Source organism: Mercenaria mercenaria, chromosome 13 (genome assembly GCF_021730395.1).
Source record: "Mercenaria mercenaria strain notata chromosome 13, MADL_Memer_1, whole genome shotgun sequence".
In the NCBI taxonomy this organism is placed as follows: Eukaryota; Metazoa; Mollusca; class Bivalvia; order Venerida; family Veneridae; genus Mercenaria; species Mercenaria mercenaria.
In genome coordinates this window covers 38,037,115-38,055,679 of record NC_069373.1, presented here as the reverse complement: position 1 = coordinate 38,055,679, position 18,565 = coordinate 38,037,115, and the positions used below count along the sequence as shown (strand labels likewise).

Here is an 18,565-nt window from a genome sequence, read left to right as displayed (position 1 = left end):
TAGCAAGGCAAGTGCTGCAAGCATTCCACACCAGGAAGAATTTACTAATTCCTCACTTACCTGGCATCTAATAGCAAGGCCAGTGCTGCAAGCATTCCACACCAGGAAGAATTTACTAATTCCTCATACAACTTCTTCTCTTCCCCTGAAATAACAGAAACGCATTAATACATGTTATAATACAAAAGATGTTCAACTGGTATTTCAGTCCACACAGGGCTTTTTATCCTTATATGACACAGGCTGCTGTTCAGCCACCTCCCAACTTAACAAGAGCTGTCTGTAAGACAGCGTATGAAAGGGGCATATTTGGTTAAAAATACAAATCTGAGTTGTGGGGATTGTTACCACACATGCAGATGATGATGATAAAGATACATTTTAAGTTTCAAGTCTTTATCTTATATTGTACTAAAGTTATATCCAGAAAGCAAAGATTGCCAAAAAACTTTAAATATGAAAGGGGCATAATTCTGTCAAAACACAACAAGAGTTATGGAGATTGTAACCACACATGCAGATGATGCTTATAAAGAAACAGTTTAAATTTCAAGTCATTATCTTTTATAGTACCAAAGATCTGTCTATAAACGAAGCTTTCGAAAAAATTTAACATGAAAATAATTTGAAGTATAACACCTTGGTGACCTCGACCTTACGTATAATGGGCCCAGCCCCTGCACACACTTTATTTGTATGCTGGACAATGTTTATGTGAAGTTACAGTACGATATAAGCAATAGTAACAAAGATATGACAGAAAAACAAAGGTTGCCAAAAAACTTTAACCAAGAAAGCTCACGCCGATGCTGACACCGACGCCGGGGCGAGTAGAATAGCCCCCATATTCTCCGAATAGTGGAGCTAAAAAGGGTTGTTTTTTTCCCAATTATGACAAAGAAACTTCCCACAATGTAGAAAAGAAAATAGTTTACAATTCTACCTCACAAATAAGGAATTACTGAGCTCATTTAGAATTAACAAGCCACCAGATTCCATCCTGTTACCTCTACTACAGGAGGAAGAAAGGCTCTGTTTCTATAAACGTTCTTTTCCCAAAATGAGCAATTATTGCGTAAGAATTTCCAATTTTGAAAGGCCAGTGTCCCTTGCTAATTTCCTAATGAAAAGCCATGCCACTCACTAGAATTCAAGCCTTATTTTTGTTCTTTAAAAGGGTGTCAAATGACCCATTGTACTATATTAAGACTAACATTACAGAATGGTGGTATCACTGTGGTAAAACCGATTTACAAATGGTGATAAGACCAACTTACAGATGTTGGTATGACCAACTTAAAGATGGTGGTAAGACAGACTTAAAGATGTTGATATGACCAACCTACAGATCGTGGTAAGACAGACTTACAGATGTTGATATGACCAACTTACATACTGACTTAAAGATGTTGGTATGACCAACTTACAGATCGTGGTAAGACCGACTGACAGAGGCTGATATGACCAACTTATATACTGTCTTACAGATGTTGGTATGACCAACTTACAGATCGTGGTAAGACCAACTTACAGATGTTGATATGACCAATTTACAGATGTTGGTATGACCGACTTACATATGGTGGTAAGACCGACTTACAGATGGTGGTATGACCAACTTACATATGGTGGTAAGACCGACTTACAGATGTTGGTATGACCAACTTACATATGGTGGTAAGACCGACTTACAGATGTTGTATGACCAACTTACATACGGTGGTAAGACCGACTTACAGATGTAGGTATGATCAACTTACAGATCACGGTAAGACTGACTTACAGATGTTGATATGACCAACTTACATACGGTGGTAAGACCGACTTACAGATGTTGATACCACCGACTTACAGATGTTGGTAAGACCGACTTACAGATGTTGGTAAGTCCGACTTACAGATGTTGGTAAGACCGACTTACACATGTTGGTAAGACCGACTTACAGATGTTGGAATGACCAACTTACATACGGTGGTTAAGACTGACTTACAGATGTTGGTATGACCAACTTACAGATGTTAGTACCATTGCAGCAGATGGACTTACAGCCTGTGGTTAGACCAACCTACAGATGGTGGTATTTTGTGGTAAGGCAGACCTACAGATTGTGGTATCACTGTGGTAAGACCAACTTACATATCTTAAATGACTGCCTGTCTAAGACAGGGGTTTCCCAAACACAAGGGGCAGCAATGAATGGAAAACCAAGCGCTAGTGAGGTTTTAATCTACTCTGCTGTGAGGGATGGAAAAACACCTGCCTTACTCATACAGTCATTGTATAGTAAACTTTCATTTGCCATATGAATATTAAACAAGCAAGAGGGAACTACCAGTTGTTTCTTGTCCACTTTCTTGTTGATCTTCTGACTGTGTTACTTTTTTATCTTTAGGTTTTTCTGTTTTGTCACAGCACTCCCCTTCTACCAAATGTTGAATAGTCCTAACTGCTTCAACCAAACAGTAGAAACCAACAGACAAGCCATACCCATCAGGAACTGTAGGGGGATCAACTTTGTCTAGCATCTCCAAGCTGAAGAAGAATTGTCACAATATAGTGAATAGAATACAAAGTTAGAAACAGAAAGATACTAGACTGAAGAAAATAGATAAACACACAGTTATTGCAGAAATAAAGTTTGAAGATTACATGGGTAGTTAACTTAAAAATAAATTACCCAGATATTGTTGCAACATGAACAATGTCTATTATATGAAGCTAGAAATAAAAAAGAACCTAATATTACTATTATCAGTCCAACAACATGGCAAAATTATCTCACTTACACAGCAAACAACTGTCTCGCTGTCAGAGTAACAGGAAATAAAAGTAATGTAAAAATCATTTATTTTCATGGTCATGCAATTTTGATGTTTTGTTCAAAATGGCTATTTCATTGAAATATAAACTCATGGATTTCAGTTTCTTAAAATCAAATGAATGTGAATTTTGTTTCAATGCTGGGATTTGATTTCGTGATTAGCCATGAAAATTAGTCCAATGTGAACATTACTGATTTCACAATACACATCTTTCACATTACTTATGCTATTTAACAAAAAGAATATCCTTTACACCATAATGGAATAGACTGTTAAGCAAAAATCAAACTTCACCAATGAAATAAACTTGACACAAATAAACAGGATCTGTATTCATCAACATTCAAAACTAAGAAATTTATAATAGACCTGACAATTTCCTATATACTATGACTATATCTTTTATAATATACCTATTTGTTGGCACTGGTCAAGTTTTATGTAATTCTGTAACAAATGACATACTTAATATATTCAGAAAGAATGTAGCAAATAGGAAAGTTTTCTTTCTTAATTTTACTTTAAGTTCCTGTTTAGAATGTGTATGAATGCAGACTGCATAAAGTGTGCCTCCAACATTAGAACATTTAAAACCATGACACATATTGCTGTAAGCAAACCCAAAGCTATCATTCCTCAATGTGCTATTTACAATCTAACATCCTGTATATATAGCTACTGATATACAACATTCTGTTAGTGTTGTTATTGCATGTAGTTTTCATGTTTATTAGCTTAGCAATTTTACTAGAAATACGAATATGCATTATAATGGTATCCATGAAGAACTGTAGACCTGTTGCGATATAAATTGGTGTTCTCATATAGAAGAACTAATCTGACCACATAGATTCTGACAAACCAACACGCATCAGTTAAGTTCACGATTCTAAGACTTACTAACAGGGGATTCCCTTCTTACATGCACGTTATTTCAACTTTTGCATATGCAGTTTAAATGTGTCATGTTTTCTTTAATAGCTACCATGCTTTATTCATTCCTTAGCAGGATTAATGAAAATAAATAAGCTGACTTCTAGTAAAAGCAGTTTGTGAACCATATCAGAGATTATTATTATAGATCTCCTGGACCAACTTTTACAATGAATCACTCTGTTAAAGACAGTGGATTGGCCTATTGAGATATTCAGTGCTTTATCCTAAATCTACACTTGTAATTTTAAAATGAAAGTCAACATGATGCCACGCAAGATCTAGTAGAGTTAAACAAAAACACAGCCATCAACATTTTAGCATAGGGATATCCCAGGATGCACTAGCAAATCTCATTCAATACCTATAAATGTACTTGTCGTAGGACAAGACATAGGTAAAGGCATCTCTCGGCACATCTTCACCTAGGATACGACTAGAAAGAAAACATAGCAAACTTTATAGATAGTTGTTACAGAATGAAACAATCAGGCTGGCGAAAATGCAGAAAGAAAATCAAATTACAGTTTCCAACAAAATACTTCCTTTAACAAAAATATCATATTGTAGTAATAGTTTAGTGGGAAAATAACTTAAAGATTTATAGATTTTGTAAAAGCTAGTTCTATGTAACTTGCGTACTTGTAACAAGGAGCAGGAGAAAAGGTTAATGAAGAAGTTCTGTAGTCAGACAGATGACATGCACAACAATAACCATATTTAGTGTATCTAACCCATGGATTAGTAATTTCCAAATAATTCCCTATTCAGGTTTTTTGTACAGTTTATAAACATAATGCATTAATCTCCATAATTAGCGATAAAAATTCTAACAATTTACCATTAAAAAAGACCCATTTATTTACAATGACATCCAGCAGGCATAGCAAAAGTTTTTCAATTCTGCTTTTAGTTGCAATACATCTGACACCAGGATTTATGTTATAGTCCTTTGAGTATTACTTTCTATGACACGGTTTTTCATGAATGTCTCTTTAAATTCTTTGCCAAAATATTGAAGCATATATCGTTCTGTGCTCATATTGATCAATATTTGAAGTTTGAAACTTGGACTTCAAAATGCTAAATTTCATTTTGCTATGTCATTGTTAACCTTTCGCCCTGCTAAATTTCTAAAATGGACAGGTCCATCATTCAATTTGGGCAGTATCCATTTATTACTCTAAAGGGTGTTCACCGAAAATTTACTGACTGAATAGCGGACAGTGCAGACCATGATCAACCTGCACAGACGTGAAGGCTGATCTTGGTCTGCACTGGTCGCAAAGACTTAATTACTTGCCACCAGCAGGCTAAACATAAAGCAGGCCCTCCTCTGGCACTCGCCAATGTAGCCAAATGCTACAAATTCAAAGAACTGGCTACAGATTTTTGAAAGTGGCTACAAGAATTTTATTAAATGTGGCCAAATTTCAGCAATTCAGATTCAATTTGGCACTTTCGCTCAAAAAGTGGCTACAACTTTATAAGGCCCAGGTGAGGCCCTGATAAAGTAAGCACATATAGTAATGCTACTTTGCATGAAAGTGCATTTTGCAGTGTTGAAGACAAATCTGAATTCTTTTAACCCTAGGACACCTCAACATGTGGTAACAGGATTCTTTTTTCAAAATAAATTCCTTGATTATGAACTTATCATTTATAAAATTCCATCTTCTATTGCAAATTTCAAAAACCTAATAGCTTTAAAATAAAATGTTGACTCCGTTTATAAAACTTCCAGGATGTATTTGTTAGCATAAATGCAGTCTTTTCCTGTACAAATATTCTAAAGAAAACATGATTGAAAAAAAAAAAACAACTGTTATTGAGTTGGCGAATTAAACAGTAGCATTAGTACCAGCCACCTACCAAACATTAATCTCCTTTCAGATACAGACTAACTTCTAATCTATTTCAAGCAATGTTCCTCCATAAAGCATATCTGGCAGACTAAACCATTGTGAGTAAAGTGCTAACTGCAGTAATATCTTCCCAGTAAAAATACCTTCAGGCATTGCTTAAACATTGCACCAGTTTAATAGTATGGCTAAGTTTCCAAAAATACAATTCAATGTTTACAGTACGTGGCTTTAGATTTAGACAGTGTGTAAGACACTGGTGCCCCCAATTACTGTCACTGTATGGTCATATGTTATACTTGTTAACAATGCAATACTAGGTAAACTTTCATATCACCTAGGAAGGGGATGTCAGTCGAAGTGGGGGTAAAAGATACATCACCATGAAACACAAGATAAAAGAAACTGGAGTAAAAAAAAAAACAACATTTTGGGCAGGGTTGGTGGTTGAGTAGGTGGAGGGAGGGGAAATCCCAAAAAAAAAACACCATGTGCACAACTTCACATGCTGAATAACATTCCTATAAAGTTTTATGACTCTAGGGAAATACTTTTTGAGATAAGTATGACAAAAATTAGTGGGCTCCTAATGCATAATTTTGACTACGTCAGGGACCAAACAAAACACTCCAGGTGCCTAACTTCACATGCTGAATGATAATCCTACGGCTTATATATATATACATGTATATAGATCACACACATTTTTTGATATGTGCAGCACAAACTTTGAGCCCTTCATGCTTATTTTTGACTGGGGCAAGGGCCATAACTCTGCACAACTTCACCTGCTAAATAACAATCCTATACTTTCTGACATTTCTAAGTCGAATACTTTTTTGAGATATGCATACATGAATTTGGACTTATGGACAGGTGTCCAGAAGGACTGACATCTGAACGGACATACGTACAAAGGCAAATCTAAGTGCCATCCCCCAAAAATGTTGAGGGGGCACAATAACACAAGCAATATAAGATGTATTTTTGAAACACTTTAACAACTAATATAAAGAATAAGGCCAACTTTTTCTCTCTTTTCTCACAAAAAAAAACAGTCTGGCATATTAAGTGATGCCAAGAAATAAAATGTGAATTGTGTATAATTTCCTTAGTGCAAATTGATTCCATCAATAAACAAATGAATAAACTAAATCATATACATACCAGGGCTTATTTACATCAAATATCACTTTGAAAGCTATAGAATCAAGTGGTCCAAAGAAACAGATAATAGGAAAATGTTGGCCTATGTAAGAATAAATGTGACTTGTAAAAATGTTGCAATCTATCTCACCAGCTAAAATAGTTATGCTTCCTACAAATGTAACACATAAAACTCACTTTTTAACAGATAATGTTAGAAGATATATAACGTTTTACAGAAAATACGCCAAGAAAATATGAGCCATGCCATGAGAAAACCAACATAGTGCTTTTGCGACCAGCAAGGATCCAGACCAGCCTGCGCATCTGCACAGTCTGGTCAGGATCCATGCTGTTTGCTTTCAAAGCCTATTGCAATTAGAGAAACCGTTAGCGAACAGCATGGACCCTGACCTGACTACGCGGATGCACAGGCTGGTCTGGATCCATGCTGGTCGCAAATGTACTATGTTGGTTTTCTTTTGGCGCAGCTCATACGTCCAAGAAAATTTATCAACCATGTTCACTGGTTTCCTTGCAGAGTTTCTCTACAATGTTATGACAACTTTCACACAGCAAACAACTGCGAAAAACAAATAGCTAGTTCTAAACATCTTTTGTATGTCGACAGTGCGAGACTGTTTTACATGGATTGAACTTGATACGATACAGTTGTGGAAACTTTAAAAGTTAATATCTGACAATGCTTGCTGATATATTTGGGTTTCTGACCACTTTTTTTGCTACAGCTTCTAAAATAGTGGGAAGTGCAAGTTTTTGTTTGTCAGTTAAACAAAGAAGGAAGCCAAGTATTGTATATTCAGTGATAAACAATGATTCAGATGCTTGAATATTTAAACACTTGAGCTATCATCCTCAAAGTTCAATTCTTGTCTGTGCTTGTGAACTCTGAACCACGGTAAATCCGACAATGCCACAAGAAGGCCTCGATTATTTGATAAACAAAACTACTAGGAGGAGTTAAACAGGTTTTGAATCCAAATGTGACTATCTATCAATTAACTTACAATGTAGGTCTAGTTTGTCCCTGTGGAATGACTAGAATCAGTGGAATCCAAACTCCTCTGTACATGAAGGCAGGCTGTGGTGAGACTCCGCCCCCTACTGGCATTCCGGCAACCAGAGAAGGAGGACTGCCCTGTATGTCTCCAGGTTTTGGTCCTGCAAAAAACCCCAGATATATCACATAACAAATACATTACACATCTAAAATTTTCAGAAGTATTCCAACAAAATGCCCTTGATGCAATGCTTATCATACTTAATTCTACAAACTTCACCACAAAGCTAGTAAACATATTTTTATCGTAGAAAAAACCTTTGATATTTTTAAAATCAAAAACAGAACAAGTTGCCTTGTTCTGCATAGAGGGGTAATTTTTTACTAAATTTCCAGACAGAAAATGTCAACGAAATATTGTAAATATTACAACCACTATCAAATGTGTTGTCTCAACTTTTAGAGGAAATCCAATTAAAGCAAAATGATGGTTTGTGTGAAGAACTGTTTGACATGCTCTAAAAAAAGTTTTAAGACGATTTTTAAATTAAGAAGTGGAATGTGATTGTTTTTGCAACTATTTGTAGATGTGGCAGTACACAGTTTTCAGCTGTTAAGTGTTGAATTGGCTCAGTGTCAAATTTACAAATTAGAGGATATTTATAGATTGAAATTCAATACACTAGCATTTAAGTTTCAGTGGAAAGTATTGAGTTTAAGCCATTGAGTAAAACATCATTTAAGTAGCCTTGACATTGAAATTATGACTTAGTGACTTGCAGATGCACATACATGCCTTCCTATAGCTGGCTTTAAGTGAAGCTGTTACTTTGACAGGTGCCTTCGGGAAATTGAAATAGTGCACAAATGGTACGGATGGCAATACTTTTGAGCTTATTTTTAGATTTTCACAGCATTACTGGAGTAAAAACTTTGTAGCAGTTGGTGCTATCATTTGCAGGGAATTTTCCACATTGGTTTGACATTTGGCAACTTGAGCATTTCTCATCAGATTTTGCAATAATTCAGGGCTTGCAAAATGGAAACATGATGTCAGGCATGAAGATGATGGTTTATAAAGAAACAGATATAGTCATGTTCACACTGCAATATTTTTATTTCAGGTGCATATTTACATACTTTTGCAAGTGGTTTTGAAAGTAAAGTACACGACTGTCATCTGAGAAGCTTTGAAAACTGTTTATTGCCTGGTGAATGTCTATTGCTTAAGACATGGAATATCATCAGGCACCAACTTTAGACTCTATCCCTACTTTTATTGTATCAATATGAAGAAGAAATTAACCCTTAGCAGGCTGGTGGCAAGTTGTTTTGCCTTTGCGACCAGTGCAGACCAAGATCAGCCTGCACGGATATCACTGTCTGTACTGTTCGCTATTCAGTCAGTAAATTTTCAGTGAACGCCCCTTCAAATAATAAGTGGTACTGCCCGAACTGAATGACGGACCAGTCGGTTTTGAAAATTTAGCAGGGTAAAGGTTAAGACATACATACCTTGTGCTGCAGGTCCTCCAGGTGGATTCATGAACTGTGACTGTATGAATGCTCCTATACCATTTATCATGTCCCGGAAAATTTTGGTTGAATGAGGTTTCATATCATAGCTTAGACAAAATGACCTGTAAATATGATACACATTTTAAGACTAGTTTAAAAGCTGAAAATAGATTGTTGTGCTCATACTGGTCTATCCTGCCTAGCTGGGTCATATAGAACACCCTACAACTACCAAATCAAAGGTCTCAAGTCTGATAAGCAGGGCATTTGTCACAACTGCCAAATCTAACCATCACCATTCAGGATTAATTCTATTCCTGAAATGAGTAATGTACAGAAATTGTCAACTAGATAATGCTAGTAAGAGATTCTAAAATTAAATTACCGTGATAATAAAACTGACTTATGTAAGTTAATTGAAACAATGAAAATCAATTACACATTTTGGGAAGGAATCTTACTTGACTAATTCTGGTTGAACAAACAGTTTATGTAGAACTTCAAGGGCAAGACATCTCTGCCACATAGGTTTCTCTGGTTCCAGAAACTTCACAAGCAATGACAGGAAAATCTCACATTCTGTAGTCTGAAATAATAGCAAAGTGTTAGAAACAATTTTCAGTCAAACTGTGTTTTTCCACTGCTACAACCACTGTACAGTCAAATTCATGAATATAAAGTTTTTTGGCACATGTAGGTATCAACAATTCATATGGAACAGTTGGAAATTGAACTTTTTTATGTTATTTGAACAAATTTATTGACCTTTTCCTGCAAAATCCACTGTCAAATCAAATTTATAAATGTAAAAAAGTCCCAAAATTTTATTGAGATATAATGCAACGTTATAGTGAAACTTTGACTCTATGATACTTGTACAGTACTTGTTTATATACACAGTTAAATATTGGCATAACTACTGTGTGACAAAGTAATAACACAATTTTGCAATCATTTACATTCATTGAGACACCACTAGTTCAGCCATTTTTATACTAACCAACAAGTTATAGTAGAACTGTATAAGTGAGGACACAATACGTAGAAGCCTCATCACTATAGGAAAGAATGGTTTCTCTACGGCAACTGGTGACGGGGGTGAAGGGGCACCTTGTCTATACTTCAGACTCGGAGAGAACAGTTTAATCACAAGTGGACACACACGCTCCTTCAGTAAAAAACTGAACTCTTTGTGCTGTAAGAAAGAATGTGTGTGAATATTTACATCATCAGTCCTTGTTTAACATGTCAGTGTTACTATAAGCCTGTTTATCTTACATTGCTCTCAATGAAACTGAGGCAAGACATTGTCCAATGGAATATTATTCTTTTTATATATCAGTAAATCTATGAAGTCTTAAAAATTTCACTGGCAAAAAAAACCAACTAATTTCTGCCAAAATGACTATGGGGACATAATCCATGGAGTAAAAATTAGGGAAAAAAATATTTGTGAATTCTATTTGTTTAACGGGATCAATGTAATCTTGAAAATTAGTCCCCAACAAATACAGGATTTCACAGTTAGTTGTTACAATACTGAATTGCTAACATATGGTATGTGATTTCTGATGAAACTTTGTACACCTGTTAAAAATTTACAATTTTTACACATATCTTGACAAAACTGAACAAGGTTTTTACTTTTTTTCAAGCGGAGAAATCAGCTGAAAAGATGAAGAATCAAATCTCTACAATATTCAATTGGGTCCATTGCAAATATAAATTGTATTACAAAAATTCTGTTTTATCACATAACAAAATCTAACAAAATGGACTAAAACCACTTGAAAACTTATCATATCCTACTTGTTTTTAATCAAATATAAAGGAGCCAAATTGAAGCTCATAATTAAAAGTATCAAAAATTATGTACATAGAAATTAATCTTCAAAGGCAGAAGATATTCAGATAATGAGAATTACCTGTGAGAAAATGACAGGGAAAGCAGAAAGGACTGACTCCAGCAGCTCCAACCCAAATGTTCTTGTCATCTCTGTCATACCAACAAGCCAGTATGGCTGATCAGCATTCACCAACTGACATAGATCCTACAAAACAGAAATGACTTTAGTCATATAAAACAAAGCTCACTTTAACAAGTAATATATACTGGGCATCAATGAAAAGTTACCACTTAATATATACCTCTTTACTTTTTTATATAATATCGACGTCACTTTTTCATGGCCTGTGCGCGGTCTATTACTCATAGACCCTGTCTGATCATGTTTCCTAACCCATTTCATGACTATCAGGTGAGAACAGCACATACGACGTGCAATTTCACGACAAGAAAGTTCGGCGTCAACCATGCCAATGGCCTGATGGCGTTGATCCTGCTTTAAATGTGGCATTCTTAGCAAGGATGTTCTGTTTTTTAACGTATTCCTTTTAGTCTGTCGACTAACTTTTAAGTGCGATGAATGATTTGCAATAGAATTTTCGTACATGTCGACATTGCTGGAAAAAGTCATTTTGCACGTGCAGCCCATGTCTCAAATAGAGTTAATCGAATTTGAGAAATCTTTCCACCAGTGATGTCTCAGTTGCGTCAAAAATGTAGTCGTGTTATGCTTTTATCGTGTTATGCTTTTATCGTGTTATGCTTTTAACAGTCAAATGCGATTTTTAAAATATAAGGGCCATAAGGGTGGTAACTTTTCAGTGACACTGAGTATAAAACAGAATTGACATATATCCTTCAAATCACATTTGACTTAAGTTACATAAAACAGAACAGACACAAATCCTACAAAACAGATATGACTTAAGTCATATAAAACAGAACTGACATAAATTCTACAAAATTGACTTAAGTCATATAAAACAGAATTGACATAAATTCCACAAAACTAACTTAAGTCATATAAAACAGAACTGTCATAAATCCTACAGAAGGGAGTAGACATAAAACTACAAAATGGAATTAAATACCTTCTACTCAAGCTTACAGGAAGATAGGCAGTATTCTACAGGTTGGTTGGGGGTGGGGGTGGGTGTGGGGGAGGGGGTACTTATCAAAAACCATCAAGAAGAACTTCTTTTAACAAGATAAAATCATTTTATTTTATTTTAATTTCTATAAATTATTTTCAATGAGAATTTGGCACTTTTTACATATAAGTTGGAAATCCAAGAGGACTAGGAACAAGTTCAAGGAACTTCTAGTCTATACAGTACTCTAGTACAAATGATTTTACCTGAAACAAGAGGTAGGCATCCCCTGCACATGGTCTCAAAGAGTGTGGTGCTTTGTTTGTCCCCTTCTTCAACTCTTCTTCTGACATACTGTCTAGCTTCTCTACATGTAGAAAAAGAAACCCATTCTCCGATATTGAATTTCAAGTTTTTGGATATAAATCAATTATTTAAACACAGATTAACTAAATAATAATAAGAGCACCATCTATCTATCCACTGACAAGAGTTCTAAACTTCAATGAACACACATTGGACTGGTGCGCCACAACTTTGGGCAGTCATTCCATCATTATGTAACAACTTTATTGCAAACAACAACAATGGTAAAGTTATATCTTCAACCAACCCGCCCGCTTAGCTCAGTAGGTAGAGCGTCGGTCTACGGATCGCGGGGTCGTGAGTTCGATCCTCGGGCTGGGCGTATGTTCTCCATGGCTATTTGATAAAAGACATTGTGTCTGAAATCATTAGTCCTCCACCTCTGATTCATGTGGGAAAGTTGGCAGTTACTTGCCAAGTACAGGTTTGTACTGGTACAGAATCCAGGAACACTGGTTAGGTTAACTGCCCGCCGTTACATGACTGAAATACTGTTGAAAAACGGCGTAAAACCCAAAACAAACAAACAAACAAATATCTTCAACCAGAAGTACCTAGGGGTTCCTTTAGGCCAAGCAGATAAGGTCACTGACTTCAAATCACTTGCCCCTCACAGCTGTGGTTTCAAAACCTCACTTGGGTGTAGAATTCCTTTACACAAGGAAGCCATTCAGCTGCCTTACAGACTTTTGTGCCAACCCATGCCTTAACCTTTAGCCTGATGGCGGCAAGTGATTCTGCCTTTGCGAACAGTGCAGACTGATCATGATCTGCACTGTTCGCTATTCATTCAGTAAGTTTTCAGAGAACACCCCTTCTAATAATAAGTAGTATTGCCCAAATTGAATGATGGACCTGTCCATTTTAGAAATTTAGCAGGCTAAAGGTTAAGTTAAATTCGTGTCATATAGTATAAATACATAGCCAGTTTCCTCTGATGAATGACAACAATATCTCACCTTGTGCCTGAACCTTATCCTCTGCAATGACACGTTCAAACACAATGCTGACAAGGTGTTTTATAGCAGCAGCAGCGGTGTTATTGGTTGTACTGTCCTTTGTGAAATGTAAGCGCAGACACAGCACCATCGCCTGTAATAAACAGTGTGAAATGTAAGTGTGGACACAGCACCAAAGCCTGTAATAAACAGTGTGAAATGTAAGTGTAGACACAACATCATAGCCTGTAATAAACAGTGTCAAAAGTAAGTGTAGACACAACACTATCGCCTGTAATAAACAGTGTGAAATGTAAGTGTAGACACAACACCATAGCCTGTAATAAACAGTGTGATATGTAAGTGTAGACACAACACCATAGCCTGTAATAAACAGTGTGAAATGTAAGTGTAGACACAACACCATAGCCTGTAATAAACAGTGTGAAATGTAAGTGTAGACACAACACCATAGCTTGTAATAAACAGTGTGAAATGTAAGTGTAGACACAACACCATCGCCTGTAATAAACAGTGTGAAATGTAAGTGTAGACACAACATCATAGCCTGTAATAAACAGTGTGAAAAGTAAGCGGAGACACAGCACAATAGCCTGTAATAAACAGTGTGAAATGTAAGCGTAGACACAGCACCATAGCCTGTAATAAACAGTGTGAAATGTAAGCGTAGACACAGCATCATAGCCTGTAATAAACAGTGTGAAATGTAAGTGTAGACACAACACTGTCGCCTGTAATAAACAGTGTGAAATGCAAATGTAGACACAACACCATAGCCTGTAATAAACAGTGTGAAATGTAAGCGTAGACATAGCACCATAGCCTGTAATAAACAGTGTGATAAGTGTAGACACAGCACCACAGCCTGTAATAAACAGTGTGAAATGTAAGCGTAGACACAGCACCATAGCCTGTAATAAACAGTGTGAAATGTAAGTGGAGACACAACACCATCGCCTGTAATAAACAGTGTGAAATGTAAACGTAGACACAGCACCATAGCCTGTAATAAACAGTGTGAAATGTAAGCGTAGACACAACATCATCACCCATAATAAACAGTGTGAAATGTAAGCGTAGACACAACACCATCGCCTATAATAAACAGTGTGAAATGTAAGCGTAGACACAACACCATCGCCTGTAATAAACAGTGTGAAATGTAAGCGCAGACACAGCACCATCACCTGTAACAAACAGTGTGAAATGTAAGCGTAGACACAGCACCATCACCTGTAACAAACAGTGTGAAATGTAAGCGTAGACACAACACCATCGCCTGTAATAAACAGTGTGAAATGTAAGCGCAGACACAGCACCATCACCTGTAATAAACAGTGTGAAATGTAAGCGTAGACACAACACCGTTGCCTGTAATAAACAGTGTGAAATGTAAGCGCAGACACAGCACCATCACCTGTAACAAACAGTGTGAAATGTAAGCGTAGACACAACACCATCGCCTGTAATAAACAGTGTGAAATGTAAGCGCAGACACAGCACCATCACCTGTAATAAACAGTGTGAAATGTAAGCGTAGACACAACACCGTTGCCTGTAATAAACAGTGTGAAATGTAAGCGCAGACACAGCACCATCACCTGTAACAAACAGTGTGAAATGTAAGGGTAGACACAGCACCATTGCCTGTAATAAACAGTGTGTAAACGTAGACACAGCACCACAGCCTGTAATAAACAGTGTGAAATGTAAGCGTAGACACAACATCATCACCCATAATAAACAGTGTGAAATGTAAGTGTGGACACAGCTCATATTCTGTAATAAACAGTGTAAAATGCAAGCTCAGAGAAAGTGACACATCCTGTTTTAAACAATATGACATACAAGCATAGACATTGTTCATAGGCTTCTGGAAGAGTTGCCAATATGGCGACTATCTAAAACTGGCTCTGTGTTAACATACACTTCTCAAATTTGCACAATGTATATTTATGTACATTTATGCAATATTTTCTCTCTCTGTCTACCCATGTACTTTACCTTAGCTAGTGATTCATGCTGAACCACAAAGTTTGTCGTAATAAGCAAGATGGCCGTCTGTAAGAGTTTAAGTTCCTCCTGTCCACTTTCCATCAGTCCCCATAGCATTGTCAAAATATCGTCTGCTGCTCTCTGTAACATATTAAACAGTAAACATAAAAGTTCTGTCGAACACATAGTGTGTATTGTCAAATTCAATATACAGATTTTATATGCAATGACTGGCTACCTAGCACAACTCACCTGTACTTCTGAGAGAATGTGATAAAAAACCTTAAAGCTCTGAGCAAAGGGGTATTAATCATACCACCTGACAGAAAAGTCTGAACCTGAATGCTCTAGCACACAACTGAAGAAGTACATACATATGAACTAAACCATGTGGCTTTAAACATGAAACCAAATGCCTTGCTCTCTGTAAATGAAGGTCCCCAACAGTTTACAAGTCACATAGTTTAGTGTCAAATTTACATTATCAATACGTTTGCATTTCTCCTTGGTTAACAGAATCACAGTCATACATCAAACAGATATAAACAACTTACAGTAGATATAGTATATATATATATAGTATATATGAGATCAATTTCTGTACTGCACATCTAACTGACATACACAGCTTACTACAGATAAAAACTTTTAAAGTATCATGCGAGATCTATTCCTGTACTGCACATCAAACTGCTTTAAAGAACTCAGTAATGCAATGGTTTCATTAACATATGAGATCAATTTCTGTGCTGCACATCAAACTGCTTAAAAGAACTCAGTAAGACAATGGTCTCATATGAGATCAATTTTTGTACTGCACATCAAACTGCTTTAAAGAACTCAGTAATTCAATGGTCTCATATGAGATCAATTTCTGTACTGCACATCAAAATGCTTTAAAGAAACTCAGTAATTCAATGGTCTCATATGAGATCAATTTCTGTGCTGCACATCAAATGGCTTTAAAGAACTCAGTAATGCAATGGTCTCATATGAGATCAATTTCTGTGCTGCACATCAAACTGCTTGAAAGAACTCAGTAATACAATGGTCTCATATGAGATCAATTTCTGTACTGCACATCAAAATGCTTTAAAAAAAACTCAGTAATTCAATGGTCTCATATGAGATCAATTTCTGTGCTGCACATCAAACTGCTTTAAAGAACTCAGTAATTCAATGGTCTCATATGAGATCAATCTCTGTACTGCACATCAAACTGCTTTAAAGAACTCAGTAATTCAATGGTGTCATATGGGATCAATTTCTGCACTGCACATCAAACTGCTTTAAAGAACTCAGTAATTCAATGGTGTCATATGAGATAAATTTCTGTACCACACATCAAACCAATATACTCAGTTATAAACTTACAACAGATACACTCTCATGTGAGATCAATCTCTGTACAGCAGTAAGAGCTATCTGTATCAGCTTGACATTTTTTGTCTCGCAACCCAACATGAATGGATGTAAAATGTCTGCACTGGCTGACACTAGGCCTGAAATATAGAGGACATGGTCATAATAGTACACAGTCAATAAGCCACATGGTCATGGTCAAAATCAGATGAGATCCTGCTTGAGGTTTATCAAGTTCATGGCCACTACCATACAGATTCAATAATATTGTCAACTTAGAAACTTTACTCAACTACTGACCTGTTTATGAACTTTAACACTAAACCGAAAATGATGTAAACTGTAGAAACAAGTCTAAAAGGTTTATATACTGAGAAAGTTGTCTACCTGAATTAATAACATCATTTTCTCACTCTTTTTTTGCTCTCAAGAGTGGTCTAAAACTGAGGTAATGCTGCACTTCAAAATAAATCTAACAATTCAGTGCAATTACATTTATTTTAATTCTGAGATTCAAGAGTAAAAGTTCTTTATACATAGCTTATAAGGTGCTTAGACATAATATAAGATGTTCTGAAATAAGAATATTAAAACTTATATAAAACCAAAGAAATTACCAGAGATGGTATCTTCTGTCTTTGCTGAGATCGTTCTCAACTTGAGTTGTACTTGCTCAGAGGACTGCAACATAAAGAAAATATAAAGTACCTTGATGACAGGACTGTAACAAACGGAAAACAATCGACTACTTTTGAAAAAGTGCATGCCAATCATACTGCTCCATTTGAATGGAAGTGATAAACATATTAAAACATTGCCTCCATATGTCACATCTGTTGTTTAATTCTGACACAGCTCTCCTAGAGATGGCATAAAAAATAAGCAAGGAAGAGTTTTATGTCTTGTATGAAAAATCAATAAAGGGAGATAACTAACAGTCTGGAAGAGTTATGGTCCATGTGTAATGCACTTCCTCTAAATGTCCTCTTTCATCGTGTGCAATTTGCTTACACTGCCTACAGTAATTTCAGAGTTGGACAAGAACATTCAATAAAGTGAGATAACTCAAGGATAGAGTTATTGGTCTAATATAAACTTTGTATAGTCAAGCTAAAAAGGACAACTTGTATAAAATTCTGATGTGTTATTTTAATTGTCATAGAGCGATTTTTTTAGGAATCTGCCTTTAAGACTTATGTCTATTTGAATAAATAAGTTTAAAAAGACATTCATTTCCTTTATGTTACAATTCTTGCATCTCAGTAAAAAGGAAACTTTGTGGAGATTAATCATGGTAAAAAAATAAATGTACCTCTTTCACATTTGGATACTTCCTTTTTCCTTCAGTAGACAACAAACGTAGATCACTCTGTAGGTTTTCAAACAATTTCTTCACAACTGCAGGATCCCTCATATTTCCTCCCGCAGCCATGTTGGCAGTCAACAAGTCTTGTTAACCTCTCACAATATATGCGTCTTTTAAAGTTCTGTTTAAATTCTGCAAAATAAAACGAGGAGGACCTTCATTAAAATTATCAAGTTAAAACTGAGTTTGCAAATCACTTTGTCAGACAGTCAGAGCACATATTCAATGTAATGACACCCTCTGAAAAATAATGAAGATCAACCCCATAATATATAGA

At 35.9% G+C, this 18,565-nt stretch overlaps 1 protein-coding gene across 4 annotated transcripts in view; it reads right to left on the bottom strand.

The window, feature by feature from the left end:
• LOC123528756 (protein MON2 homolog) overlaps nucleotides 1-18,565 on the bottom strand; it is a 553,363-nt gene that overhangs the window by 529,066 nt on the left and 5,732 nt on the right. Inside the window, exons 2-16 of one of the 4 annotated variants that reach the window (XM_053521587.1) lie at nucleotides 18,235-18,420; nucleotides 17,540-17,603; nucleotides 16,935-17,062; nucleotides 15,570-15,701; nucleotides 13,566-13,698; nucleotides 12,507-12,607; nucleotides 11,229-11,354; nucleotides 10,304-10,498; nucleotides 9,765-9,889; nucleotides 9,301-9,425; nucleotides 7,793-7,946; nucleotides 6,916-6,936; nucleotides 4,121-4,192; nucleotides 2,334-2,533; nucleotides 61-145 (exon numbers count right to left, since the gene is read on the bottom strand). In XM_053521587.1, the coding sequence (XP_053377562.1) occupies nucleotides 61-145; nucleotides 2,334-2,533; nucleotides 4,121-4,192; nucleotides 6,916-6,936; nucleotides 7,793-7,946; nucleotides 9,301-9,425; nucleotides 9,765-9,889; nucleotides 10,304-10,498; nucleotides 11,229-11,354; nucleotides 12,507-12,607; nucleotides 13,566-13,698; nucleotides 15,570-15,701; nucleotides 16,935-17,062; nucleotides 17,540-17,603; nucleotides 18,235-18,354 (1,781 nt within the window). In that variant the 5' untranslated portion in view covers nucleotides 18,355-18,420. The remainder of the gene's footprint in view (nucleotides 1-60; nucleotides 146-2,333; nucleotides 2,534-4,120; nucleotides 4,193-6,915; nucleotides 6,937-7,792; nucleotides 7,947-9,300; nucleotides 9,426-9,764; nucleotides 9,890-10,303; nucleotides 10,499-11,228; nucleotides 11,355-12,506; nucleotides 12,608-13,565; nucleotides 13,699-15,569; nucleotides 15,702-16,934; nucleotides 17,063-17,539; nucleotides 17,604-18,234; nucleotides 18,421-18,565) is intronic. The other 3 variants (XM_053521589.1, XM_053521588.1, XM_053521590.1) reach the window with 3 other exon arrangements.